The sequence below is a fragment of the Haplochromis burtoni genome, unplaced genomic scaffold (genome assembly GCF_018398535.1).
Source record: "Haplochromis burtoni strain Fernald_Lab_line unplaced genomic scaffold, NCSU_Asbu1 Contig_123, whole genome shotgun sequence".
In the NCBI taxonomy this organism is placed as follows: domain Eukaryota; kingdom Metazoa; phylum Chordata; class Actinopteri; order Cichliformes; family Cichlidae; genus Haplochromis; species Haplochromis burtoni.
Window position 1 is genome coordinate 922155 of NW_024582484.1, and position 23483 is coordinate 945637.

Sequence of the window (23483 nt, forward strand, 5' to 3'; positions counted from 1 at the left end):
CTCTCGTCCTTCTGTCAATCTTCTCCTCTTCCTCGGTGTCCTTCAGCCTCCTTCCTCCCCTTCTTCCTTCTCCCCCCTCGTTAACTCACTGATGTCTTCTTTTACCTCCTCCTTTCTGATTCGTTCTTCTTCTTTTCTGTTATTTAACGTCAGCACATAGACCTCGAAGTAGCTGCTAGTTTTAATAGGTTTGTCTTTATTTGCATAAAGGCTCAGGTGTGTCCTCGTCCACGCTGGCACAAACTGCACACCTGTTAGTTATGATTATGTCACTGAATGCAGCATCACAGGTTGAACTCTGACATCTGAATTTACGTCTGGATGTCTTTCAGTTTATTTTATGTGTAAATTCGAGAGTTGGTGGTGGCGTGATGCTTTAATGACTCACTGTCTTTCTCCCCCGTCCTCCCCCCGCCCTCCCCCTGTAGTCTGCATGTATAAGGAGCCGTCGCTGCACGAGCTCGAGGAGAAGCTGCTGAAGTCCTCGAGGAGCCCGACGATGAACAGCGAGGAGCGGGCGAGGAGCCTGGAGAGGGAGCAGCGGGCAGCGGAGTCCTCCACAGAACGAGAGGCGTCGTAGCCTGCAGCGCCACCCGCAGGAGGAAGACGAGGCGAAGGTGGAGGAGGAGAACTCCCATTTTAACACTCCCTCTGTTCAGCAACAACAACAACTACAACCACACCGACGACAACAACCGCCATAACAACGACGGCGAAAACAAAGAAAAAAAGAAGCTTAAAAAAAGGGGAGGGGGGGCGGTGGGGTCTTCGTGCTCGTTATGAAATATTTTAAATCAAATGGGGGAGGGCGAGGGGGAGGGGCCTGTTTGGAAATGGAAAAAAAACAAGACGTTGATGATGATGATTTACATTTTATGCAAAGAGCCCTGCTGAAATGGCGCCGAGAGGCTAGCCCACCTACTCTTCATCGCCACATTGTAATCATCATCATCATTTCTGTCACAACGACGACAAAATGTTTTTGCGAGTCGAGCGAGCGCTGAGAACTCCGAAGCTTTAAGCCATGTAGAAACTTCACTTCCTTTCATTTCTTAATGAATGCAAAGACTTTCGCACTTTTGACACGCCGCGCTTCTTCGTCTTCTTCTGCGTGATGTTCTGTCCGGTTGGAAGGAAGACCTTTTCTGTTTCGTCTTCTTCAGCTGCCACATCTTTACGTGCGTTACGTTGTGTTTTCGGGGTGGGAGCCTTTGTGGGTTTTTGTTGCAGACACTGGCGACTGAAGGAAGGAAGACGGCTCTGTGCCGATCGGACCGCTTCCTGTGACGGAGGTCAGTCGGGCGACCGGGTGACTGTACGCCTGAGAGGATCAGAACAGCGTGCCGGTTTGTGTGGTCGCTGCAGGTGGTGTCCACGTGAACTCCACATTCCTGCTTTTTAAAATCACTCAGCAGTTTGTAGATCGAGTTCCTGCTTTCGCTTCACGTTGATGAAAACCGACGAAACTTCTTTAAACGCATCCAAACGTGAAAAGTTTGTGCGAGGCTCAGAGAAAGGCTTTGACCTTTCAGCCCTGAGTGTTGTCTGCAGGCTTCGTCTCAGGCTGTGTTAACTAACGGCTGTTACATCCGCAGAGCAGTTTATATTTGTCACTATGCATCTGAGACATCAGATATGATACACCCCAGAAGAACTGGGGTGGAGGTGGGTTGCCAAGAGGCTTGTAAAAGCACCTGCAGCTTATAGGTCAAATACAAGCCCAGTTTACGGTTGGAACAGACTGTAGTATAGATGGTGTACTCCCAAATATTTTCCATGAACAAATAGTTGACGATGGGGGGATTTTGAATATCCTAAAACATAATCAATTAATCATTTCAGGGGAAACGTAGGGCAGAAGCAACCCTGGATGCTTCTCTGTATAAACTATACAGTCAGTGTGCTGTCAGATTATAGCGAGCACACCCACTGTAGTAGTAACCATGAACTGTGCAAACTGTGCAGCTTAGCATAGTGCTAATTCTTTTCCATTGCACAGAAAGTAATAAATGAAGGACGGCAGGAGCCCAAAATCAAGCAGCAACTTTCAGCGGTGGGCCAGTCCCCATAGACTGGTATGTTAAAATGAACAGCTTTACAGTAGAAATATACAGCCTGGTAAAAAACACTGTTAGAGATAATTTCCTCCGCCTAAGAAGTCTGAGCTCCAGTTTTGGCGACTGAAATTCTGGAATTTTATTTGTATTTTACAGCGAGTGACGTCCTGGTAGCTACAGCCATCCTTTATATACAGTCTGCTCTCCAAAACACGGCTGGTGTGAGTTACTGTTAGAGGCCTGCAGCCTGTGAGACACAACCCGGGGCAGGAAAGGTCAAAGAGCCGTGAGCACAGGTGGAGGTGTAACTCTGACTGTGGGGAGTTTCAGACACGAGGTTGGTCTGAAAGCTGCTGGTTTTAAAAAGAGATCAGCAGGACTGTGAAGTCCACCAGTAATGTCATAAAAAACTGATCGCAGCTCAGTCTCTCTGTGCTGCGTTCAGGCTCTGATCACATGACAAGATTTTGGGTTTTGCGGCGTTACAAGAAATATTGCATGATGTACTTTCTGTGCGACGCCCCCGCAGACATGGGGAGGTCTAAATGATTTATTGAGACACTAACAGCCGAGTTGTGTAACTCTGATCCGGTCTGAACAGGACTGAAGCTGAACGACGAGCCGACCGCGACCTGCCCTGTGCAGGCGTGTTGGAGCTCTGCGTGATCAGGATTTAACGGGTTAAAACGCCACAGCATGCGCTCACTTTGTCTGTTATTAACACGACTGTATGTTTGGTTTTGATGAGGACGGGCACACTGAGCTCTGATTGGTCCATTTGTTTATGTTGACGTGGCACGATGTGTGCAGCGGTTCAAGAGAAGGAAATTAGAATTTTAAATTTAACTTCAAGGAAAAGATGAAGTGGTCGGTTATTGATTAGTGAATCAAAAGATTCCAGAACAGGTTTTTATGTCGTGGATGTGAATGTGTTTGGATAAAACGCCCGACGCTCCCGCTTTCACTCCCTCCACCGTGATGCATTCAGGTGTCGGCCGATGGGGGGCTTTGGAGCGTTTCTGACACTGCCCTGCTTTGTTTAGACAAAGAGCACTGCCCTGAAAACTGTTTCACTCCAACCTCGTCTGAACTTCACACAGCTGAAAGGAAAAGATTTCCTGTCATCTTTCAAAATAAAAGTCAAGAGTTTAAGGAAGAGCAGACGTGCAGCTCCCTGGGTGGATGCTCAGGATTGAAAGCTCCCTTTATTGTGTCCACCCCGAGTACGTTTCTTCCTTGCACTGCTCTGTGACGGCGAGATCTTTTCCTTTCCAGAGAGTAAAGTTTAGACGTTCAGCCTGAGTCGCTGCACTGCCCTCTCCAACCTCTAAGACTTTCCTTCTTCTCTCACTCAGACCCTTTACTTCTCTCCGATGTTACCAGCCGAGTTTCCCAAAAAGAAAACCGGGAAAAAAATGAAACGAGTCTCCATCGAACGCGTCCTTCCTCCTGCACACGTTCTATCACTGCCTTCACCGTTCTCAGCGGGAGAAAATCACCAGGACTGCAGCATGTATGGAAAGTCGTTAGTGCCATTCGTGCTGCGATCCTGTCTCTGCAGCTCATACTGTGGTTCCACAAGTTCAGCCTCTGTCGTCACGCTGGCTCAGAACAACCCTGAGAAACTTCTGTCATCATAAAATCATTTGTAAAGATATTTTTGAGTCATAAAGATCAGAGATGGAAAACCTCTGCTCAGGCTGAAATGTCCCTCCACTGTACTGTCCCTGGTTCCACATCTAGATTGGACCAAGTCCCCAAAACAGTCCCGGCTGTTCTTCTGATCCTGATTCTGTTGCTGATTAACAGGAAGCTCTCTGAATAAGCAGCTGCTCATTTTAGAACTAGGCTGGGCCAGTTTGTACCATAAGGAGCAGCAAGTCAGTGTAGCCGTATTTAAGTAAGTTACTAAAAACACCTTATGTGCCAAGTAAGAGAGTAACGTCTGTTGGCGAAAAGAGCGTAGGGATAAAAACAGAGCAAAGGTTTAAAGAACGGTCACATTTTAAAACAGTTAAAACAACAACTGCTGATGACGTTCTGCACGTTTGTTACATAAAAGTCCCTTAACCCAGGGGTGTCCAGCTGTAGTCCTCCAGAGTTTAGATGCATCCCTACTCCAATACAGCTGAATCAAAAGGTTGGATTCCCTCTTCAGCAGACATGAAGTTTGGCAAAGGCCTAATAACAAACCATTCAGGTGTGTCAGAACAAGGATGCGTCTAAAAGCTGCAGGTAGCTCTGGAGGACTGGAGTTGGACTCCAAACGAGGAGCTCGGCCTGCAGATGAACGAGAGTTTGAACTTTGATGTGTTTGTTTTTGGGAAACTCGTCACCTCCCGTCGGCCGACACCAAGCTGCAGAGATGACACTTAAAAACACTCTGATCGGTGGAAGTGGAGGGTAAAAGGAGGCGGGGTCAAGCGGGGCGTGGTTGGTGAGGTTGTAAATGGATAAATGGACTGAAGGGTGGAAATGAATGGACCAGTCACAGTCTGCTGCGCTGCCTCTGAGAATGTCTTCCAGTTTGGGGTTCTGGGTCGGACCGCGAGGACTGGAACACGAGCGGCTCGGCACGAACGCTCTCCTCTTAATGTTTCTGTAAGCGTCAACACAACCAAACCACTCGACAGAAATGTTGTACCGGGTGTCTTTTCTACCACATCCTCTGCTTCAGGCTCAGCAGGAGACCCAGAACCAGTTTCAATCTAACTGCCTTCAAGTTACGAGATAAGTTCGCCTCAAAAATCAAGTGAGAGCCCGTTTGTACGGAGGAAGCAAAGTGCCAGTCACATAACCAAAACATATGTCATAGATCTCAGTTTATTATCTAAATAAATCTGAAATCTAGATAGAAATTAAATGTTGATGTAGTGGCCATCTTACTTTCTTCTTATAGTTCTCTCTTTGTCTTATATTTAAAATAACCACACTACGGACGGACAAGCGCCTGTTTTAAGCGTCAGTTTGTTAGCAAAAAACCGTCCACTTGATTATTTTTCACATAAACCTTTCACAATAAAGCTCAAGATCCTGTTGAGACTTTTCAAAATAAACTAAAATGATGAAAATATACATTATTTCAGAATATGCATCAAAAAAATGATCTCAAATGCAAACATGAAGTAACTACAAATGGCGCTCACATTTGAGCTCATATAGCACGCTAGCACACGACAGCAATGAAACAAAAGCAGAAAAAAAAGGAAATAAATTCAACATAGAGGGAAAAAAATCAGCAACAACTTAGTAATAAATGTAATAACTTTCATAGATAAAATAATTTCTAGTGTTGTTAACTATATAATTTAATTTTTATATGTTAAAGTAAATAAAAATGTTGTTTTGATTTATTTACATGTGACGCCAGATGACATTTGTCACCTTTCACAAGCTCACACGAACACCTGCAGAGAAAAGAGTTGCGTATCAAATATTTGAGAATGTCTTAAAGTGTAAGAAAAACCAGATGTGTGCGTTCGTTCGCTGCTTTAAACGTCCACAGTGTTTCTTTTGTCTCCGTGCTGCCTGTTGTCATTTTACTGAGACATTCTCAAATACTTTAACTCGAGTCTTCTCAAGTTAGCAAAAAATAAGTGCAGGGTTTCAAATCCTTTATTTCACAAGCACAAAATCAGAGCGGGAACATTGAACCATTGTTGATAAGGCTCGCATCGATGGTAATCTGCGTCACCTGAAGGCAGCATGAGTTTGTAAACCGGTTCATGAGAAGCAGAAAGTGTAGAAAAGACAAAAGTCTGTGTTTTAAAGCGTTCAGGGTTCGACTCTGAGCTCTCTAGAAATTTGAGATGGCAGTTTTAAAGTTTCCTGCTTATAAAAACTGAGACGCTCAGTTTTTTTACTCAAAAACAGTGAGATGTTGAACCTGTAGGGGGCACTGTCGTATCACAAAATGATGATGTCATTACGAAGCGACGCAGGCCCAGGAGGAGGGTGAACGTCACCGAGTTGCAACGTGTTTGTCGAACCTAAAATCTCTTGCTCTTTCTTTGTGTTTGCTGATGTTTGCACCTTTTCGGACGCACCTCCATATAAAAACGCATCATATATTAGAAGAAAACCATCGCAAATACGCAGCAGGATGAAAAAAGAGTACTGAAAAATAAAAAAACATATAAGAGCATCAGTGTCTGTCTGTTTTTTACTCCTGACGATGAACTTGTTTGTCTGTGTACATGTTAATCTGCTCTGCTCATTCTCAGCTGCTTTGCATGAGTCACAAAATAATCCTTCTTTATCTTATCCTGGCCCTTTGCACAGCCCATCCTTCAGGGCAACTTTCTTCTGATTGGTTGCTCCTCACATAAAGGAGGTTTCAAGGGCGTAAGGGCGGGGCTTCTGTGCAGACATGACCATTTAAGGATATCCCCTGCACACAGACCCTGGAAACACAATAAGCAACAAAGTCGGCCTCTGTGTTTTAATCTGAAATGAATCCTCATGCTCTGGCCACTGTTTCAGTTCAATTCACTTTTATTTTTAACTAACAACATTTCACAACAACAGCTGCCTAAAGACGTTTCAGCAGCGCCTGCTTAAAACTGGATTTCTGTACGTTCAGCTGTTCAGTCCATAAGCACGTTAGTTCGTTAGTCTGTCCCAAAATATTTGAGATTAGTGAGTTTGTGATTTTAATGTGTAAAGAAAATGAAAGAATCGTTTAAAACAATATTGAGAAAAGGTCAGAGTAGCACAGATATCGCTCATTTTTATTTGAAGTTGTAACTTCAGCAGACTTGCTTCATGGTGATAAAGGGCCTCGTTTATCTGTCATCAAATCTCCTGTAAGTCCGAGGATTTGTGTTCGAATGACTTCGGTCCTGCTGCATAAACACAAAACGCTCAGATTCAGACTTTAGGCCACAAATAAAGCTCGTGTATGTCACGTTGGGATCTCTGAAGCAGCCGCGGCAGGAAACACTCAGGTATTTTTGTGGTTTCCCACTAAAAAGCTCTCAGTTATTCCCGAGATGGTCTAAAAGCTCATCCAGGCTGGTTTCCACTTTACGGGCGACGACCTGGCAGGCGGCTTCATCCAACTTTAACAAGGAGAGACACAAAAACACGACTGTGGTCCGACCATCAGCCGACATCACAGCAACAAGGAGGAAACACCGTCAGCCTGACCTCTGGGATCCAACAGCATCTCGTTGTTAAGCAGGTGGCAGGTTTTATTTTGAAAGAAATAACTTTTATTGTGAAGCATCTAATTACAAACCAATTCACACGGTTTGAAGCGACTCCGAGAGTTTCATTTCTAAATCTGGTCACACAGTTAGCTGTGAGAGTTTTACTACGAAGCAGCTTTAGCATTTTATTTTGTCTCTGAGCTCTTATTTTGAAACAGTTTACTGTAAAAATGCTCAGAGGCTTTTACTGTGAAGTTACTAGGGGACTTTTATTGTGAAGCAAGTAAAGGAATTTTGTTGAGTTTTAATTGCCACTTTAAGTCTTTTAATTTGAAGGAGCTTTGTGACCTTTATTGTGAAACTGTTGGTGGGCTTTTATTGTGAAGTTATAGGAGGACTTGTTTGCTTTTAATTTCAAGCATCTTTGTGCTTTTATTTTGTGTGTACTGAGAGACTTTTATTGTGAAGGAGCAGTAGTACCCTGACCCAGCTTCAAGACTTTTATTTTATGTGAAGCTTTCATTGTGAAGCAAACCATAGACTTTTAAGCTTTTACTTTGAAACATCGTTGTGACTTATTGTAATCGATTTGGTGATTTTCTTGCAAAGCTTAGGATTCTTACTGTGGAGGCTTTTACTGCTCAAATGTGTTTCAAGACTTTAATTGTGAAGTGTTTGTGTGACTTCCTGCTTTTAATGTAATCTTTTGGATTTTAATGTAAAACAGCTGTAGGGCTTTTATTATAAAGAAGATGGGGAGGGCTTTAACTTTGAAGATGTTGGAGAACTAATGCAAGGGCTTTTATTTTAACAAGTGAGCTTGAAAAGGTAAACTCAAAATTAAACTGATGGACTTTTACTGTAAAGCCGTTTTAGTGCTTTTACTTTGAAGGAACTTCGTGAGTTTTTTTTCTTTGTAAACGGTAGGCTTTTATTGTGGAGCCACGATGGGTCTTCGCGGGGAAGTAGGTAAAGGGGTTTTACTTTGAAGCAGCCTGGGGATCTCTACTGTCTCATCTACAGATGAGAGGCTTTTATTGTGAAGCAGCAGCTTGGAGACTTTTAATGTAAAACATCTATGTCGGGGGTCCCCAGTCCCAGTCCACGAGGGCCGGTTTCCCTGCAGGGTTTAGATGTGTCCTTGATCCATCACAGCTGAATTAAATGGCGAAATTAGCTCCTCAACATGTCCTGAAGTTCTCCAGAGGCCTGATGATGAACTAATCATGTGATTCAGGTGTGTTGACCAGGGTGAGATCTAAAACCTGCAGGACACCGGCCCTCGAGGCCTGGGATTGGGGACCCCTGATCTATGTGACTTGCTGTATAGAGTTTAATAGGCTTTTACTGTGAAATTACAAGGAGGCTTTTATTGTGAAGCTGTAGGAGGAATTTTAAGGTGAAGCTGGATCAGAAACTTCAGGTTTAGTCTGCTCTGCAGGGACGTGCAGAGAGGTTTAAAGGGGCGGGTGCTCAAAGTTAAAAAGGGGCACATTGAACCATGCTGAATAACAACAACACACATTCATCAAGAATCTAATATGGGAAGGGCAGGGCTGTGTTGATCTGAGACTGTAGACATTAAAAAGTCCACAGGAGAGATGGTAGCTGATTAAACAAGTGTCATGAGATAATAACAAAATGCAAAGATTGGTGACAGCGCTTGGAACCATAAGGCAACGAAAAACTGTGACATAAACTCGGCTCTGCCTGTGAATCACTCTTTGCTTCTCTTCTTCCTTCCTTCCCATCATTTCATATATCACTCTCCACTTGCTGTCTATCTGAGAACAAGGCACAACTTGCTATTGCAATAAACTATAATCTAATTATCCACACCTAACAACTCTTGCACTTAATCTATAATAAAATGATGACAGAAAAATGTTATAGCCCTGCCTTTAGTAGCCTCACACAGCTCCTACTGTTTCCTCCTCATGTCCTTACCAGCCATGTCTGCACAATGTTATATCATGAGTAATATTTTTTTAAATCCAGCTAAATAAAACACACACATGCACACACAGTGACATTTTAGACCTTCTTCAGAATACTGTATATACTATGGGCATCCTTACATTATTATTTATTACTAGAGCTACAATAATAAAGCAATGAGGAGGGGGAAGTAATAAATATGAAATAATGTATTTATGATGATTCCATTTGTTTCACTATCCACTCTGTGCAGGGCAAAGCTTATTACATTTTTAAACTGTAGAGATACAATCATTTTACTGCTGTAAAATCCAAATTTTGTCTTATTTAAAATATAAATCTAATATAATCTGCTTCTTAATGTATGTTCTTTAAAATACAGCGTGTGTTTTTTAATATATTATAATAATTATTATGTGGACATGCATATTAGATCGTTTTTTAGTGAAATATAATCCCTCCAGAAAGGCAGGAAATGCCCAGAAACTTACTTTAAAACTAAATATGTTCCCTAAAACGGTGACAGAGCTACAGACCCATGACAGCCTTACACAGGTAGCCAGCAGCTATGACCAGCACTACTTGTGCAGTTAATAAAAGGACAGGTAATGTTTGTCGCGCTGTTGCACACACAGCACGCTCGTTTGTTTCAGTTCGTCAGTTGCAACAAGACAGCTTACCAACGTGTACGTAATAAGCTGATACTCCTGGGTGCTACACACTACAGTGTACGCTGTACACCTACTTACTGGTTTTGTCGCATCAGTCTGTGTCTCTGAGTTAACTTGTGTTTCTCCTACAGCTCCGGACCGCAAAAAATGCGCGTGCTCTTTGTGAGCTCGTTCCCGGCTCGTAACCAGCGCGTTCTGCCGTCGAGGGCGATCATTGGTTAAATGTGATCATGTGACTGATGCAAGCCAGATCCTTTTATTTAGCAAAACTATGATTAATAGTTAAATATTATTGTTGAGGGGCACAGACAGGACTCCGCACGCACACACACATAAAAAAATAAATAAATAAATAAATAAAAAAAATTTAAAAGTTGCCTCAACAAAAGGGCACTTTGGGCACTCATCAGGAAAGGGGCGGGTGCTCAAGCCCCTCTAGCCCCCCCCTCTGCACGTCCCTGGTGCTCTGATCAGCCACTTATTGATTATTTATTGATCCAAAAATGAACTGGCTGGTCCTCCATGTCAGTGCTGTAAAGGTGGGCTGTATGAGTTTAATTTCCTGTAACGCCTTCAGGAAGAGTACGGCTGCAGAGCTTTCCACTGAATTTCCACCAGTTTTACACATTTCAGTAGTTTAGATCAAATCTTTCATCCTCACTCCATTAAAATTAAAACAGCTGTTGGTTACCGTGAAGAAGCATGGGAATTTTATTGGGAAATACCTGGGTAGCGTTTTCTCTGGCGTCATCGAGTCAACGGGTGAGAGGCTTTTATTGTGAAAGATTCAGAAAATTGGGATTGATCAGGTTTTATTTTTCTCTTATTTTAAATGTACTTCACCACATTTGAACGCCAGTGAGCCTGCAAAGCTCAGACTGCTGACAGACACCACCAGGGGGCGACGTCACACCAGGCTGCAACTTTTAGTCCAACCATTGTAATCAGATTACAGTTTCAGACTGAAGCAGCACTGCTGTTGGTTCCCAGCTGGAGTTTCTGACGATTTCCTTAAATAAAACTAGTAAATATTTTACTAGTTTCAAATCTTGATAAAAATGTGAATGAAATAAAAACATGAATAGAAAAACGCAGCGAATTCAAAAAAGCATCACAGATAGAAATGAATAAAGCGCCGTTATTTCAGAAACGATCATCCATCCTAACACCAAACAAGAGACCTGTTAATGGGGGGGCACCTTCACGGAGCTCTGCGTGCGTGTGTGTGTGTGTGTGTGTGTTATTGGGAAATAACTCTCATCGATGTCGCAACAGAGTGAGAGAGGAGGAGGAGCGTGGACCGGAATCCGCGGAACTTTTACTTCCTCCACGTAAACACTGCGCCGCTCGCTGCGCCTTTTACGCGCTTTTAACACTCTTTAAAGTTTGTGCGGACCGAATCCAGCTGTTAACATCTGTCAGCATCTGTCCACAGCTGTTCGAAGACTCGCGCTACCCTCCCGCGCCTTTAATTAGCCGGCACGTGATGTTAACCGCGGCTGCTTAATTACCCGGAGCAGCTCCGAGCGTCACTTTGGAGGAGTTCCCGGAGCACCGGGGCCTCCGTGGGAGATTTACAGCCGAGATCGAGCCCTGACACGCGGCCGTTAATCACCAGAGCCCCGCTGCTCCCAGAGGGTGAGGGAGTGAGTGAGCCGCAGGACTCTGGCGCCTCACACTGGACCCGGACACTCCTGGTTCTGGGTCCGCCCACCGGCACATCCAGCTGGACAGCCCCGACCGGACTCACACCTCTCACCCCCGGAGGACCTGCTGCCAATGTAAGTGACCGCCTGCTGGTTTTAAATGTACTGTTTCCTCTACGGACCCCGTCACTGTGCTTTACCAGGCTCGGGTTGGTTCTGCGGGCTCACTGACGGAGAGCCGCCGTCAGTGAGAGTACCACCGCGCACACCGGTGATCCGTAGCGGGCTGTCCGGACGCAGAGCCTCTCTGCTGGTGTCCGTGCGCCTGCATGCCGAGTTTCATTCTCAAAATCTCACAATTCCTGCGTGGATCGATTTTCTTTATCAGAAAACGCGCGTCAGCTGATATCATGTTTATGTGTTCTTCGGTTCGGCGTGCGTGCCCTGCCCCGACCTGCCCGCGCTCAAAAACATGTACAACTCCAGTAAATCATTTACGCTTTGTCCTGCTGCTGTGAGTGGAAGTTCAAATTCTGATCTGTTATGAGGGCCGAATTTTACGTGAAGGACAGAGAGCTTCTTAAAATAATGAAGTTTGTTTCACAGCTGTCCGGATGTGAAGGCAGCTGGAAGTGGACACTTTATAAATGTGAGTCTGACGTTTGGAGGACAGTCTCCATCGATCTGGTCCCGATAATCCGATTATAGTCAGTCAGGTCAGAGTCTGCAGTGATCAGCAGAAACATAACTGCAGCCCACATGCCTCTTCATCATCATCATCATCATCACATCTAAGCACTGAACTGATGAGGCAGTGCAGTAACCCCCCCCGCCCAGAAATGAAGAAAAACAACAAAGAAATAAAAGCGAGCAGATGAGTAAACTGTAAATGAAGTGTGCAGATGGAGTGGTGAAGATTTCCTCAGAGGAAGCTGCTGTTTTGTTTTGTGTGTTTGTTTAACTCACTCAGTCTCTAAAAATGGGCAATCTAGTACCCAGAATCCTCTGGGGCGAAGCTCGAGGGGGTTATATCTCTGTACCTGTGATGAAGCGTATCGCTCGCTCGTGCAAACACACACAGGAGGTGTGTGTGTGTGTGAGTGAGAGAGTGTGTGTGAGTGATGGATGGCGTTGGTGAGCAGCTCTGGGTCTGTATGTCCCTCCTGGGATCCACTAGTTCTGCCTGATTGTCCACCGTGACTCTTTATGTCCCTCCGTCTGTCTCTTGCAGCGCCTCTCCATCTTTCTTCACCTTCTTACTCGTTTTCTGCTGTGGTGCATTTTCCCGTCGCTCGGCTGTTCGTTTGTTATTAAAATGTCAAACAGGAACAGCTGAGATCTGTGGCCTCTCACATCTCAGGTGAATGAACGTTTGTGGGTTTTCAGGTGTTGGTCGAACAGAACAAAGCTTACTGGAAGTTTTGGGATGTTTTCCCAGACCACATGACTAATGAGACTAATGGGAACTGAAGTGAAATGGTTGGTTTCCATACTGGGAGGCTGGTTTCTGTTCATGAGAGGCATGAAGCAGATAAAGACGTGAGTCACGATTCTGTTTGCGTCACAGCCTTCGACAGGCTCAGTCTGAGACCTACGGCGGCGGTTATTGCCGATGTGCTGGTCAACACAACCCCTTATTTATTTTACTCACGCCCAACGCGCTGCAGTCGTCTCCTGAATGATGCACTACATCTCCAAAAGTATCCACTCACCAACCAACTCACTGAATTTGGTGTTCCAGTCACTTCCATAAGACGACACCTGTGCAACAGGTCCAGCCGTGAAAATTCCTCGCCACTAAATATTCCACAGTCAGCTGTTAGTGGGATTATAGCAAAGTGGAATCGATGGTGAAGGACAGCAACACAACTATGAAGCGGTAGATCTCGTAAAATCAGAGCGCGGTCAGCGGATGCTGAGGTGCGCCGTGCACAGAGGTCACCCACTGTCTGCAAACTTCACGTGACCTTCAGATTAGCTCAAGAACAGAGCGTAGAGAGTTTTGTGGAGCAGGTTTCCATGGCGACCGGCTGTATCATCAAGCTCAATGCAAAGCGTCGGATACAGTGATGTAAAGCATGTCGCCATTGGACTCTAGAGCAGTGGAGACGCGTTCTCTGGAGTGACCAATCACGCTTCTCCGTCTCGCAATCCGATGGGCGAGTCTGGGTTTGGCAGTTGCCAGGACAACAGTACTTGTCTGACTGCACTGTGCCAAGGGTCAAGTTTGGTGGAGAGGGACTGCACACCACAGCAGGTCCCACACGTCTCCGGTCTTCCCCGACCTCCTCGGAGAGAGCAGCTTTCACGCTCATGTAGTTAGGAGGAGGAGGAGCTCGGGTGCAGGTGGGTTGCAAAGTGGATTGTAGCTGCAGGATAAATATGCGCTGCCCATCCTCCTCAGAGACGATGCATTACCATGGCAACTGAGAAAGCTCAGTGCCAACAACTGTATTTCAGCCCAAAACCGTTTTCAGTGATCAGCGTCTCGTGTTGATCATGTGACTTTTCAGATTTCCAGATTTAAGCGCATTAACGTCTCACCTGCGATCAGCTGACCGAGTCTCCTCCAATTGTTCCAGGTGGACGAAGGAAAGACAAACAAGCTGCAAAGCTTCTTCCTGTCAGTGCGACGGGTTTGGATTACTAAGCGACCATGAAGACGGTCTGTTATTCAGACAGCGTGACATGAGCAGTTACCTGCTTGCAGCTCGGGTCGTTTCGTTTTTCAGAGACATTCATCAGCCTCCCTGTGGAGGTGCGCGGGCAGGGGACCGTGACTTCCTTTAAGAGTGAAATCTCAGGCGCTGCAAGTTTTACTGTCCCTGCGAGCCGTGCCTCCTTTTTTATTTTATCTGTTAGTAACCGGGTAATCTTTACTCTGCTTTTTATAGATTATTAGGATAAAGCATGGCTTTCTCAGCTGTATAGTTAAAGCAGGAATATACGTGAGTACTGTCTGATAGTAACGGCTCGCTGAGGCTGCAGATTTAAGCAGATTAACAACAACTAAAGCTGAAGACATTTCCTGTGTTTGGAGTTTGACTCAGTCAGATCCTGTTGTTTGGCAGAAGTCTAGTTTTTATTTGATTTCCGTTTTTCAAATCTATCTTTAGCTTTTATTTAGCTGTGATCATCTATGTAAGGAGGCATGTGACCTTTAACCCCCTTTCCTGTCCTGAAGCGCGCTGCACGCAGGAGGAGGAGGAGGTGGCACATATTGATCCATAAAAATTAATCATGACTCGCTGCTGCAGAGCAAACACACACTCCCACAATAAACCAATAAAATGAAATGAAAATAGATACAATTTCTCATTTCTCGCTGCCATGCCAGTTGGTTTTCATTTGAAGTCAGTTCCTTAGACGTGGAGGTCATCATCCATCTCATCTCAGATAACGACTGGATTAATCAGCTCACTCTGCTGCAGATTTATGGAGATGGACGTGCACAGACAGACAGAGGTGGGGTAGGTCGGCCTGGACTCGTGCTGTAGTCCAGTAAAACAGCCGGTGTGTGTTGGAGGTTTCCCCGGCAACGGATGCGAATTAAAAAACAAACTCATTCTCGAATCATTCAGATATCCCTCCACGATCTGCACACCTTTGGATGCTGGTCAGGTGAGCAGATACAGCTGTCAGTTACACATGTGTGCAAGTTAATCAGCAGACAGGTGTGTAGACTGCTGGGAGGTCAGCTGCAGTGACCTTTTCAGCACAGAGTTAGAGCCAGAGATTAATAACAAGTATGATTCAGTGCAGAGAGGTCTGTTAACACATAGTGAAGAGGAAACACCCAGTGCATCATGGGAATCCCCGGCAGCCTACGTCTATTGCAGCATAACTAAGGGAGGATTCAGGGTCACCTGGTCCAGCCCTAACTATATGCTTTAGCAAAAAGGAAAGTTTGAAGCCTAATCTTGAAAGTAGAGATAGTGTCTGTCTCCTGAATCCAAACTGGAAGCTGGTTCCACAGAAGAGGGGCCTGAAAACTGAAGGCTCTGCCTCCCATTCTACTTTTAAATACTCTAGGAACAACAAGTAGGCCTGCAGAGCGAGAGCGAAGTGCTCTAATAGGGTGATATGGTACTACAAGGTCATTAAGATAAGACCTTGAATGTGCGGAGGACTGTAATTCTAAACCCTGATGCTACACTAACCCAACGTAACAAAAGAGTCTTTGTGGAATAAATAATTTCATAAAGACATTCAGACATATTCAGACCACACATACGTGAACGCCTTCTTTGGTTTTCTCACTCACTTATAAAGCTGAAGTCATGGATGGAGTTATGGAGAAATGATGACAAGAATGACTCAAAACAAAGTTTCTTTGTCAAGTTTGAAGCACTTTCATGTTGTTTGTGTTTGTTTTGAAGGTTGTTGAAAAATAAACATTAACAGTCTTTGTCTTTGCAGGGCAACTTTCATCTCCGCCCTCGTCTTCCTCCTCGCCGTGATGGGCGGGACTTCCCCTGCTGCCAGTCAGTCCAGCGCTCCGACAGGTAGGTGACAGCTGTGACAGGCGGGATGAGATCGGAGCTCCTCGGAGGGTCGAGTCAGTGACTCGAGTCTGTTGGCATCTTTTGTCTTTCGGCAGCAGCGAAGCAGAAAAGATAAAAATCTGAATGCACATGGGTTTTAAAAGCTTCAGGTAATTCTCATGTAGAGGCACAGGAGTGAGGATGAAGTGTGGATTTGGATCCATCAGGCCGACGAGTTCTTTCTACGCTGAAGGGAACTGAGAGGGACAAAAACGAGTGCCGTGTTTTCCTCTAAGAGTCTCTCGGGTCTGCTTAACTGAAAATCTTTCTTGTTTCTGCGGTGCAACTCTGCAGAAGTGAGGTTAATTAAAAGCCGGAGCTCTCGCCCCGTGGGACGGCGAATGGATGGTTCCTGAGCGAGGAGCCTCATTTGTAACGCTGTCGGGGGGTGGCGGGGAGGCGGGGGTGGGCAGTGGGAGGTCCGTGTAGAGGAGGTGGGTGGATGTAAAGTGAGGAGGAGGGGAGGGGACGCTGCAGGCGGAAAAGCTGCTCTCTTCAAACGTGCCATAAATCAACCGTTTCAAAAACAACAACGTGATTTTAAATTTCACCCTGAAGGTCGCGAGTTTCCCTCCACGCTCACGCCGCAGACACACACGGCTGAGGGTGACCTGCACACCCACACAGCAGATCTGTTTATAGAGACTAAACAGGCCTGACAAGCACTCCTGATAACCATGATTAAAAGCTCAGATGTTTGGTGTAATAGTAGCTTAAAGACCTCCAGAGTAACTAAAACCATCAGCAGGATGTGAAGAAATAAACGTCACCTGGACGATGCTGATATATGTAGATGTCACCTGATGTGTAACATCCCTGATTGGTTCATTAATAAAAGCTATTTCTGACGTCTGAAAACGGCAAAATTAAATTAAAGGACTAAAGTCAAACCTCGATTGTGACACGAGTTGCAGATCAATGTTAAACTGTTTCAACCAGATTATTGAAGCATCACAAACACAGCGACGCCATCACTGTAGTCCTATTATCCTCATACAGATCGCTGGGACTGATCGCTGCAGCTTGTTACGGACGGATGGGTGATGTGTGTGTCGGGAGGTGGAGAGGTAGGATCAGACTGGAGGCGTTAGTGTAGATGGATGGATGGATATCGAGGGAGGAGGACGGGAAGAGGTGGACGGATGCTGGAGAAGGTTTTAATAGAAAGACTAATACGCCGGCCGGGAGAACCTGACAGGTCAATTACCAACACGCACACTCGATCCAGCTCCGTACAGGAGGGGCACAGAGCCTCCATTAATCCAGAGCTCGGTGTTCACCATCCTGAAACCACCTGCACTTCAGTTTCTCAAACTGAGGCTCGGGACCCCAGACGAGCCGCTGGACGAGCCACGAAATCGAAACGGTTTCTGTTGTTGGATTTGTCTCATAATGCATGAGTTACCTGGTTTCTATGGTTACAGAGGTCCCACTGATCCCTGATAATGTTTTGCACCTTCAGACAGTTTCAGTGTGTGTTTCAGTTTAGACTGTGAGGGGGGGTCTTAGATGTGATTTTAAGGGTATTTCCTGTGCTTAGGTGGGTTTAGGGGTCACACATTCTACAAGAGCCTGCTCCTCGTGGTGGATGATAGTCGTCCTTATTATTATCCCATGCTGTGTTGAACAGCAATCATCTTTATCCTCCATTTAAGTCATTCAGTCATTATAGATGAGGTGCTTGAAGAGCGAGCTGCGTGCTTTGTAATCTGACTGACTGATTGGCCTCGGGTCAGCGCTGAGACCGCTGCTCAATTAAATCAATTGAGGGAAAATTGGTCTGCGCTAATTTTGATGATCAATCGGTAATTTAAGTCCTGCTTACGATAAAAATCCTGGATGAGGGTTTGCACTTTCTCTTTTAGTTACAGCCATCGGTTAGAGCTGTTTCATCCTCACTGCAGGAGAATTACATCAGCTATAAATACTACAGCACTAATGGCTTTACTGACACCTCATTCAGCACGGCGGGATGTCTGTGCTGGGCTAAAATTCACCCTGTTTTTTCCTGTTCCACCTTTGTATGATTTTCATAAGCAGAGACGGTGACGGCAATCTGGAACTTAAGCAGATGTTCGTGTAATTTCTATGCTGATGATATTTTACTGTCTGTTTCTGTAGGAGTGCCCAGTTCACAGAGTATCACAGAAAATCCCTGATGCTCATTTTTTGCTTTGAGCTTCGCGACGTCAGTGAGCGTTTCGCCCGTATCTGCACCTGAAAACAGCCCCGCAGTAGAAACGTATCAAAGAGCATGCCTGTGACTAAGATGATGATGTCATAGTTAAACATGCTGCACCCATTGGTCTACACACACTCGGCAGAGAGCAAAGAGGCGGAGCTGTTACCGAGCTCAGGTTAAGAGTAAGAGATGGTTTTGATGTTTCGCTTAACCCGAGACCTTCATCACCTTCAGCTTCTTCACCCACCGCCTCATACCTGCAGCAGGCAGGGCTGAGTCTAAAGGGGGGCGTGGGGTGTCCACATTCAGTCAAAGGCTTTGGAAGATTATTTTTCCAGATTACTAGAATAATATATAAATAAAATATTAATGAAGTTGTTTTCATATTTACAAAAAATAAAAATAAACATTATTTTCCGTGACCCGTTTGGCTTTATTCATATTATTAATATCTGTTATTAACATCTGCATCATCAGAACATCTGCTTTCTGCAGCAGGAAAAATTTCATCACAGGAGACACACACACACACACACACACACACACACACACACACACACACACACACACACACACACACACACCATCCAGGCACAGCACAGTCAGAACTCTACTTTTGTAAGGAAATAAAGCCTGTTTTTATTGCATGCCTTAGCTTAGGTTGCATGTTTCCATCGTGCAGAGGCGACAGAGCTGCTCAGAGGTCAAGCAGAAAAATAAAGGCAGTCACATATTTTTGCCGTATTTCTGTGTATGTTTCTCCAAGTTTCAATAAATCGCTGCACCTATTTCCAATTTTCCTGCCCAACATAAAGAAACGAGGCGTGACTGTTGCACCGCTCTGTGCTGCAGAGAGCTCCGTGTGGGGCTGATGCAGAGGCTGTTGGCCCTGTTCTCTCTCCTCAGCTTTCCAAACATACGAGAGGCTAAAAAGCCACAACAAATGTTTTCTGTGTTGCATAATCTGGTTCCCACACTAACTTTAAAGAAGTAAAAAAGGTCTCAGTTGGCTGTGGACATGTGAGGCAGCAGTCATGATCATCTGTGCCGGGTGTCTGTCTGTGTGCCAGATGCTGATGTCTGTGTTTCCCAGCTGGACGCTGGGATATTCTGAGCCTGGAGGTCGGGGTCAGAAATCTGTGCCTCCATCTGTTTACGCGCACGGCTCTTTGTCCTTCGCTCTGTGCAGCTTTCTGCACCAAATTTAATAACCGCTGCAAGCAGTTTAATTTCAGCAGTGCAGCAGCTGCCCTCTGCGCTTTAATCCTTTAACAAGGCCAGTTAACGATGACATCCACTAAGCGCTGTTTAATTCGCACAGAAAAATCAGAGCCAGACCAGCATCCTGATCCAGTGAGGGAGAACCCCCACAAACTCCTCTTCCTGTTCACTCATCAGTTTCTGATAAAAAAAAAGTTCATCCGTTGAATGTTTGGCTCGTTCTCGGTGTGATCTGCACGCCGAGGACTTGGTTGAACTGTTCCTTTAATGTTCCTCTCAGAGCCCATGTGCTACGACTGGGGCGAGTCCAGCGAGGGGGCGGTCTCTGTCGTGGAGGGTGAGGTCGGTTGGCTCTCCTGTCCTCTTTTCTCTCATCCCTCCGTCTACAACTACACCTCCACCCAAAGCGCCGGGCACAACCTCTTCTGGTACCGCCTCCCCGAGGGCCACGACCTGGAGCAGCCAATCATGTACAGGTAACCCCCATTAACGCGTCGGCGTCATTTTCAGGGGAAGTTTAAATGGTCTGTATTTGTATAGTGCTTTTACTTGGTTTTACTTGGTCCTAAGGACCCCAAAGCACTTTACACTATACACAAGCATCCACCCAGTCACACACACATTCACACACTGGTGATGGCAGCTACATTGTAGCCACAGCCACCCTGGGGCGCACTGACAGAGGCGAGGCTGCCGGACACTGGCGCCAGCGGGCCCTCTGACCACCACCAGTAGGCAACGGGTGAAGTGTCTCGCCCAAGGACACAACGACCGAGACTGTCCAAGCCGGGGCTCAAACCAGCAACCTTCCGATTACAAGGCGAACTCCCAACTCTTGAGCCACGATCGCCCAAGTTTAGAAGGAAGCTGAAGCTTCCACTGCTCCAGTTCAAGGTTTTAGGTTTATTTCTATATAAACTTTATGTTGTCTGGAGAATAACAGAGGGAATAAACAGCCGATGTGTTTGTGATCGATTACAGATGAGCCTGGTTGAGTTTAAAGCAGATGGGCGGGTTGTGTCTAATTGAGACACTTTGAGAGGAGCTGAATGATGAAGTGGGCTGTAACGATTTCCCTTCCAGAGAGGACGTATGGTGTTTGGGAGGCGGCTCGATCCGCCTCGCCGACTTTGTTCTAATGTTGTTCTAATTGAGTCGTGTCTGATTTACGTTCACTCATTGGTGATGTCATCCTGCTCTGCAGCTCGCGGCTCAGCAAAGACAGAGAGAGACTGTTTCTGCAGCCGGCCGCCGCCGCCGACACCGGCCAGTACATCTGCATGCTGCGGTAAGACGCCGGGGCTGCTGGGAAAGTTTTTGTCTGAACCGAAGCGCATGTTGCAAATATATCAAACATTTGTCTTTGAGCACGCTCAATCATCCAGGTAAGTAAATCCCAAAAGGTTGATTCTGTTCATCTGGACGTGGAGGATTCCTGGTTCCTCACTGAGCCTCTTTAAACACGACCTCCTCTTTTCTGTTCATAATTTGTTTCCTCGGGATGTTTTAACCTTCAGAGCCTGTTATTGTTTAATGTTTTCACCTGTCAACGGCCCAGAGCGTCAGAACCTCGAGGTTTTATTACAAATACTGGTTTTATACTGGTCCTTCCCCCTCTGAGTTCAATACCAGCCACACTGCGACCAGTTTGTAATCCTTCTGTTACGACCAGAAATGCTGTTTTTATTTCAAACTGCTTTAAAAGTGCAACGAAGCAGCTTCACCGAGCCAGCCTCCGGCACACCTTTATCCTCAGGTGTAAATGATTCGCAATTCAGCCTTGGCCACACCCACTTCCACTGCCGCTGTAAGGCGAGGGGTGACAGAGGGCCTCCATCTCCAGCAGCATTCAGTGACCACATTATATTTAATTTCACTGCAGCCACAGCTCTGAGCGGGCAGCTGACCTCTCTGTTCTCAGATTAATATAAATTCTGACAGTCTTCAGACTCGTCTCGCGGATAGGCCTCGATTTTAGCGACTCCAGCCGGCTGATGGTCCAACACGGCCGGTCCAGCCCGGTCATCAGCCTGTAGATCAGTCAGATGCAACAAGCCGGTCTCTTAGCTTCGATCCTCCGTCTTGGCCGCTCCACACTTAATCTTCCAAAGTGGCTGTGAGAGCATCTTAAATGTGCCGCTCAGCTCGACGGATAAGTCCTGTCAGCTGGACTCGCTCCAAACCTCCAAGTAACAGTCAGCAAACAGGATCAGGTCCCGAGGGGATGAGGAGGGTCCGGGCGAGCCTCGGGACGAGCCTCCGGATGGAGCGAGATCAGTCTACGAGGGTCAGTCTGTGCCAAAGTGATGATCCCGTGATGTAGTAAAGTGTCACCTGCCCCGTTTTACTAAAAGTGTTCACGTTTGAATTTGCCTCGTATTCATTTCGAGTGATGGGAACAGGAAGCAGATCAGCGTTACTCGACCTCACGAGTCACCTGACCATGCAACGCACGGGAACATATTTATAAATAAGTCTTTTATTCTGAAATCCAGAAGAATGAGAATGTGAACTAGTTATAGGAGTTAGAGTTTTAAGCGTGAAGCATTTGGACGGTGTGGAGATCACACGTTAATCAGATGGAGCAACAGCAGCAGGCTGATGGTGAGCTCATCGAGCACCTTGAAACCGACGAAGAAGCGTTTTAAACGATGAGCCGGCGCTCAGAGGACGCTTTGACTACCTTTATATAAAGCTTTTCCTTTTTTTATTTCAATAATAATGTTTCTGTCTCTGCGTCGCTATTGTGTTTTGTATTTATTAGAAAACACAAACAAAATAATATAAAAATATAATAAGCCAATGAGCGCGTCCAAAACAAGATTCATTCATTTCTAATGAATGAATCTTGGGGACTTGGAGGAGTCGGCCGTAATAAATCTGAACTGGGCAGATTATCTCAGCACATGAATAAGACTCTCTCTCACTCTCTCACACACACACACACACACACACACACACACACACACACACACACACACACACGTCGGGGATTCATATCTTGTGGGGACTTTTAATTGACATAACCCGACTGTAACCCTGACACTAAAACCACATTTTGAGTCTCAGCCATGCCTTCAAACGTTGGTCCCCACAAAGACATGAATGCACACACATACGCACACATTTCATGGAGATCAGGCCCTGCCAGACAGGCATTACAGCTCCGCCTGTAAGTCGTCTGAGCCACAACCAGTTAAGCTCACATCAGTTATTTTGTGACTAATGAAGACAAAAAACCGACGTCTGTATTTAAATTTTCATATTTGCTACAAACACAAACGTAGCTCTTCTGATGTCGTCGTTTACTTCACTGCCGGTCCGTCCGTCATGAGGCTGCTGCCGTCTGTGGTACGAGTGCTGCCAGAGCTGCTTTCAGTACCAATACTGCAGCAGACCTCAAAGAACAAGGTGATCTAGTTCTGCGTTCCTGTGTGGTCAGGTCACTTCCTGTTTCCTCTGTCTTACCGGCTTCAGAGAATTATTTGGCACATGCACAAAGCCGTGCAGACACAGATGCAGGAATAGCATCCACATGTTTCAGAGGTCAAAACTCAAGTTCTCACGAGCCTCTGAGTTCACGTATTTGTAGCCTGTAAGTTCCTGACGTTTGGTTTTGAGAGTAAAACAGCACAGCTGGGCTAGCGTGCGCACGACTGTTCATATGATAAGATAATAATCAGTTTGTTGGTGATGTTTAGAATCTTTGATCTGAATCACAACCCTGTGATAACATAAGAGGCTCAATAGTTTTAGAGATGAAGCAGAGAGTCAACCAGCTTCTTTCTGTTGTGCTGATGATGCCGAGACCAGCGATGACCCAAAATCACAGCCTGTGTTCGCGTCCTGTGGGTTTGTGGTTTGCTCTGCTCCACTTTGTCATGTTTCGGCTGAACGCCGCTTCTGAACGCCGTCAGTTCCCCGAAACCTTTAGAAGAGCTGATGCAGCATCGTGGGAAAGGCGTGAGCATCGTGCGCCTTCCTGAGCTGGCGCCTGGGTTGGAGTCCACCCCAGACTGTTTCCTGTGTGTCATTCACTCTCCTCACTTCCCTACATAATCTCCATACTGCCCC

General features: G+C 45.7%; 2 protein-coding genes across 4 annotated transcripts in view; both read left to right on the plus strand.

Annotated features, from left to right (window-relative positions):
- LOC102310655 (fibroblast growth factor 12) overlaps positions 1 to 3547 on the plus strand; it is a 47634-nt gene extending 44087 nt beyond the window's left edge. For all 3 annotated transcript variants that reach the window (XM_005929365.3, XM_005929364.3, XM_005929363.3), the window contains exon 5: positions 429 to 3547. In XM_005929365.3, the coding sequence (XP_005929427.1) occupies positions 429 to 580 (152 nt within the window). In that variant the 3' untranslated portion in view covers positions 581 to 3547. The remainder of the gene's footprint in view (positions 1 to 428) is intronic.
- A 7524-nt stretch (positions 3548 to 11071) lies between these two features.
- The window catches only part of LOC102311809 (interleukin-1 receptor accessory protein), a 19521-nt gene continuing 7109 nt past the window's right edge, over positions 11072 to 23483 (plus strand). The window contains exons 1-4 of the mRNA XM_005929367.3: positions 11072 to 11597; positions 15882 to 15967; positions 19690 to 19885; positions 20614 to 20697. Of these exons, the coding sequence (XP_005929429.1) occupies positions 11596 to 11597; positions 15882 to 15967; positions 19690 to 19885; positions 20614 to 20697 (368 nt within the window). The 5' untranslated portion in view covers positions 11072 to 11595. The remainder of the gene's footprint in view (positions 11598 to 15881; positions 15968 to 19689; positions 19886 to 20613; positions 20698 to 23483) is intronic.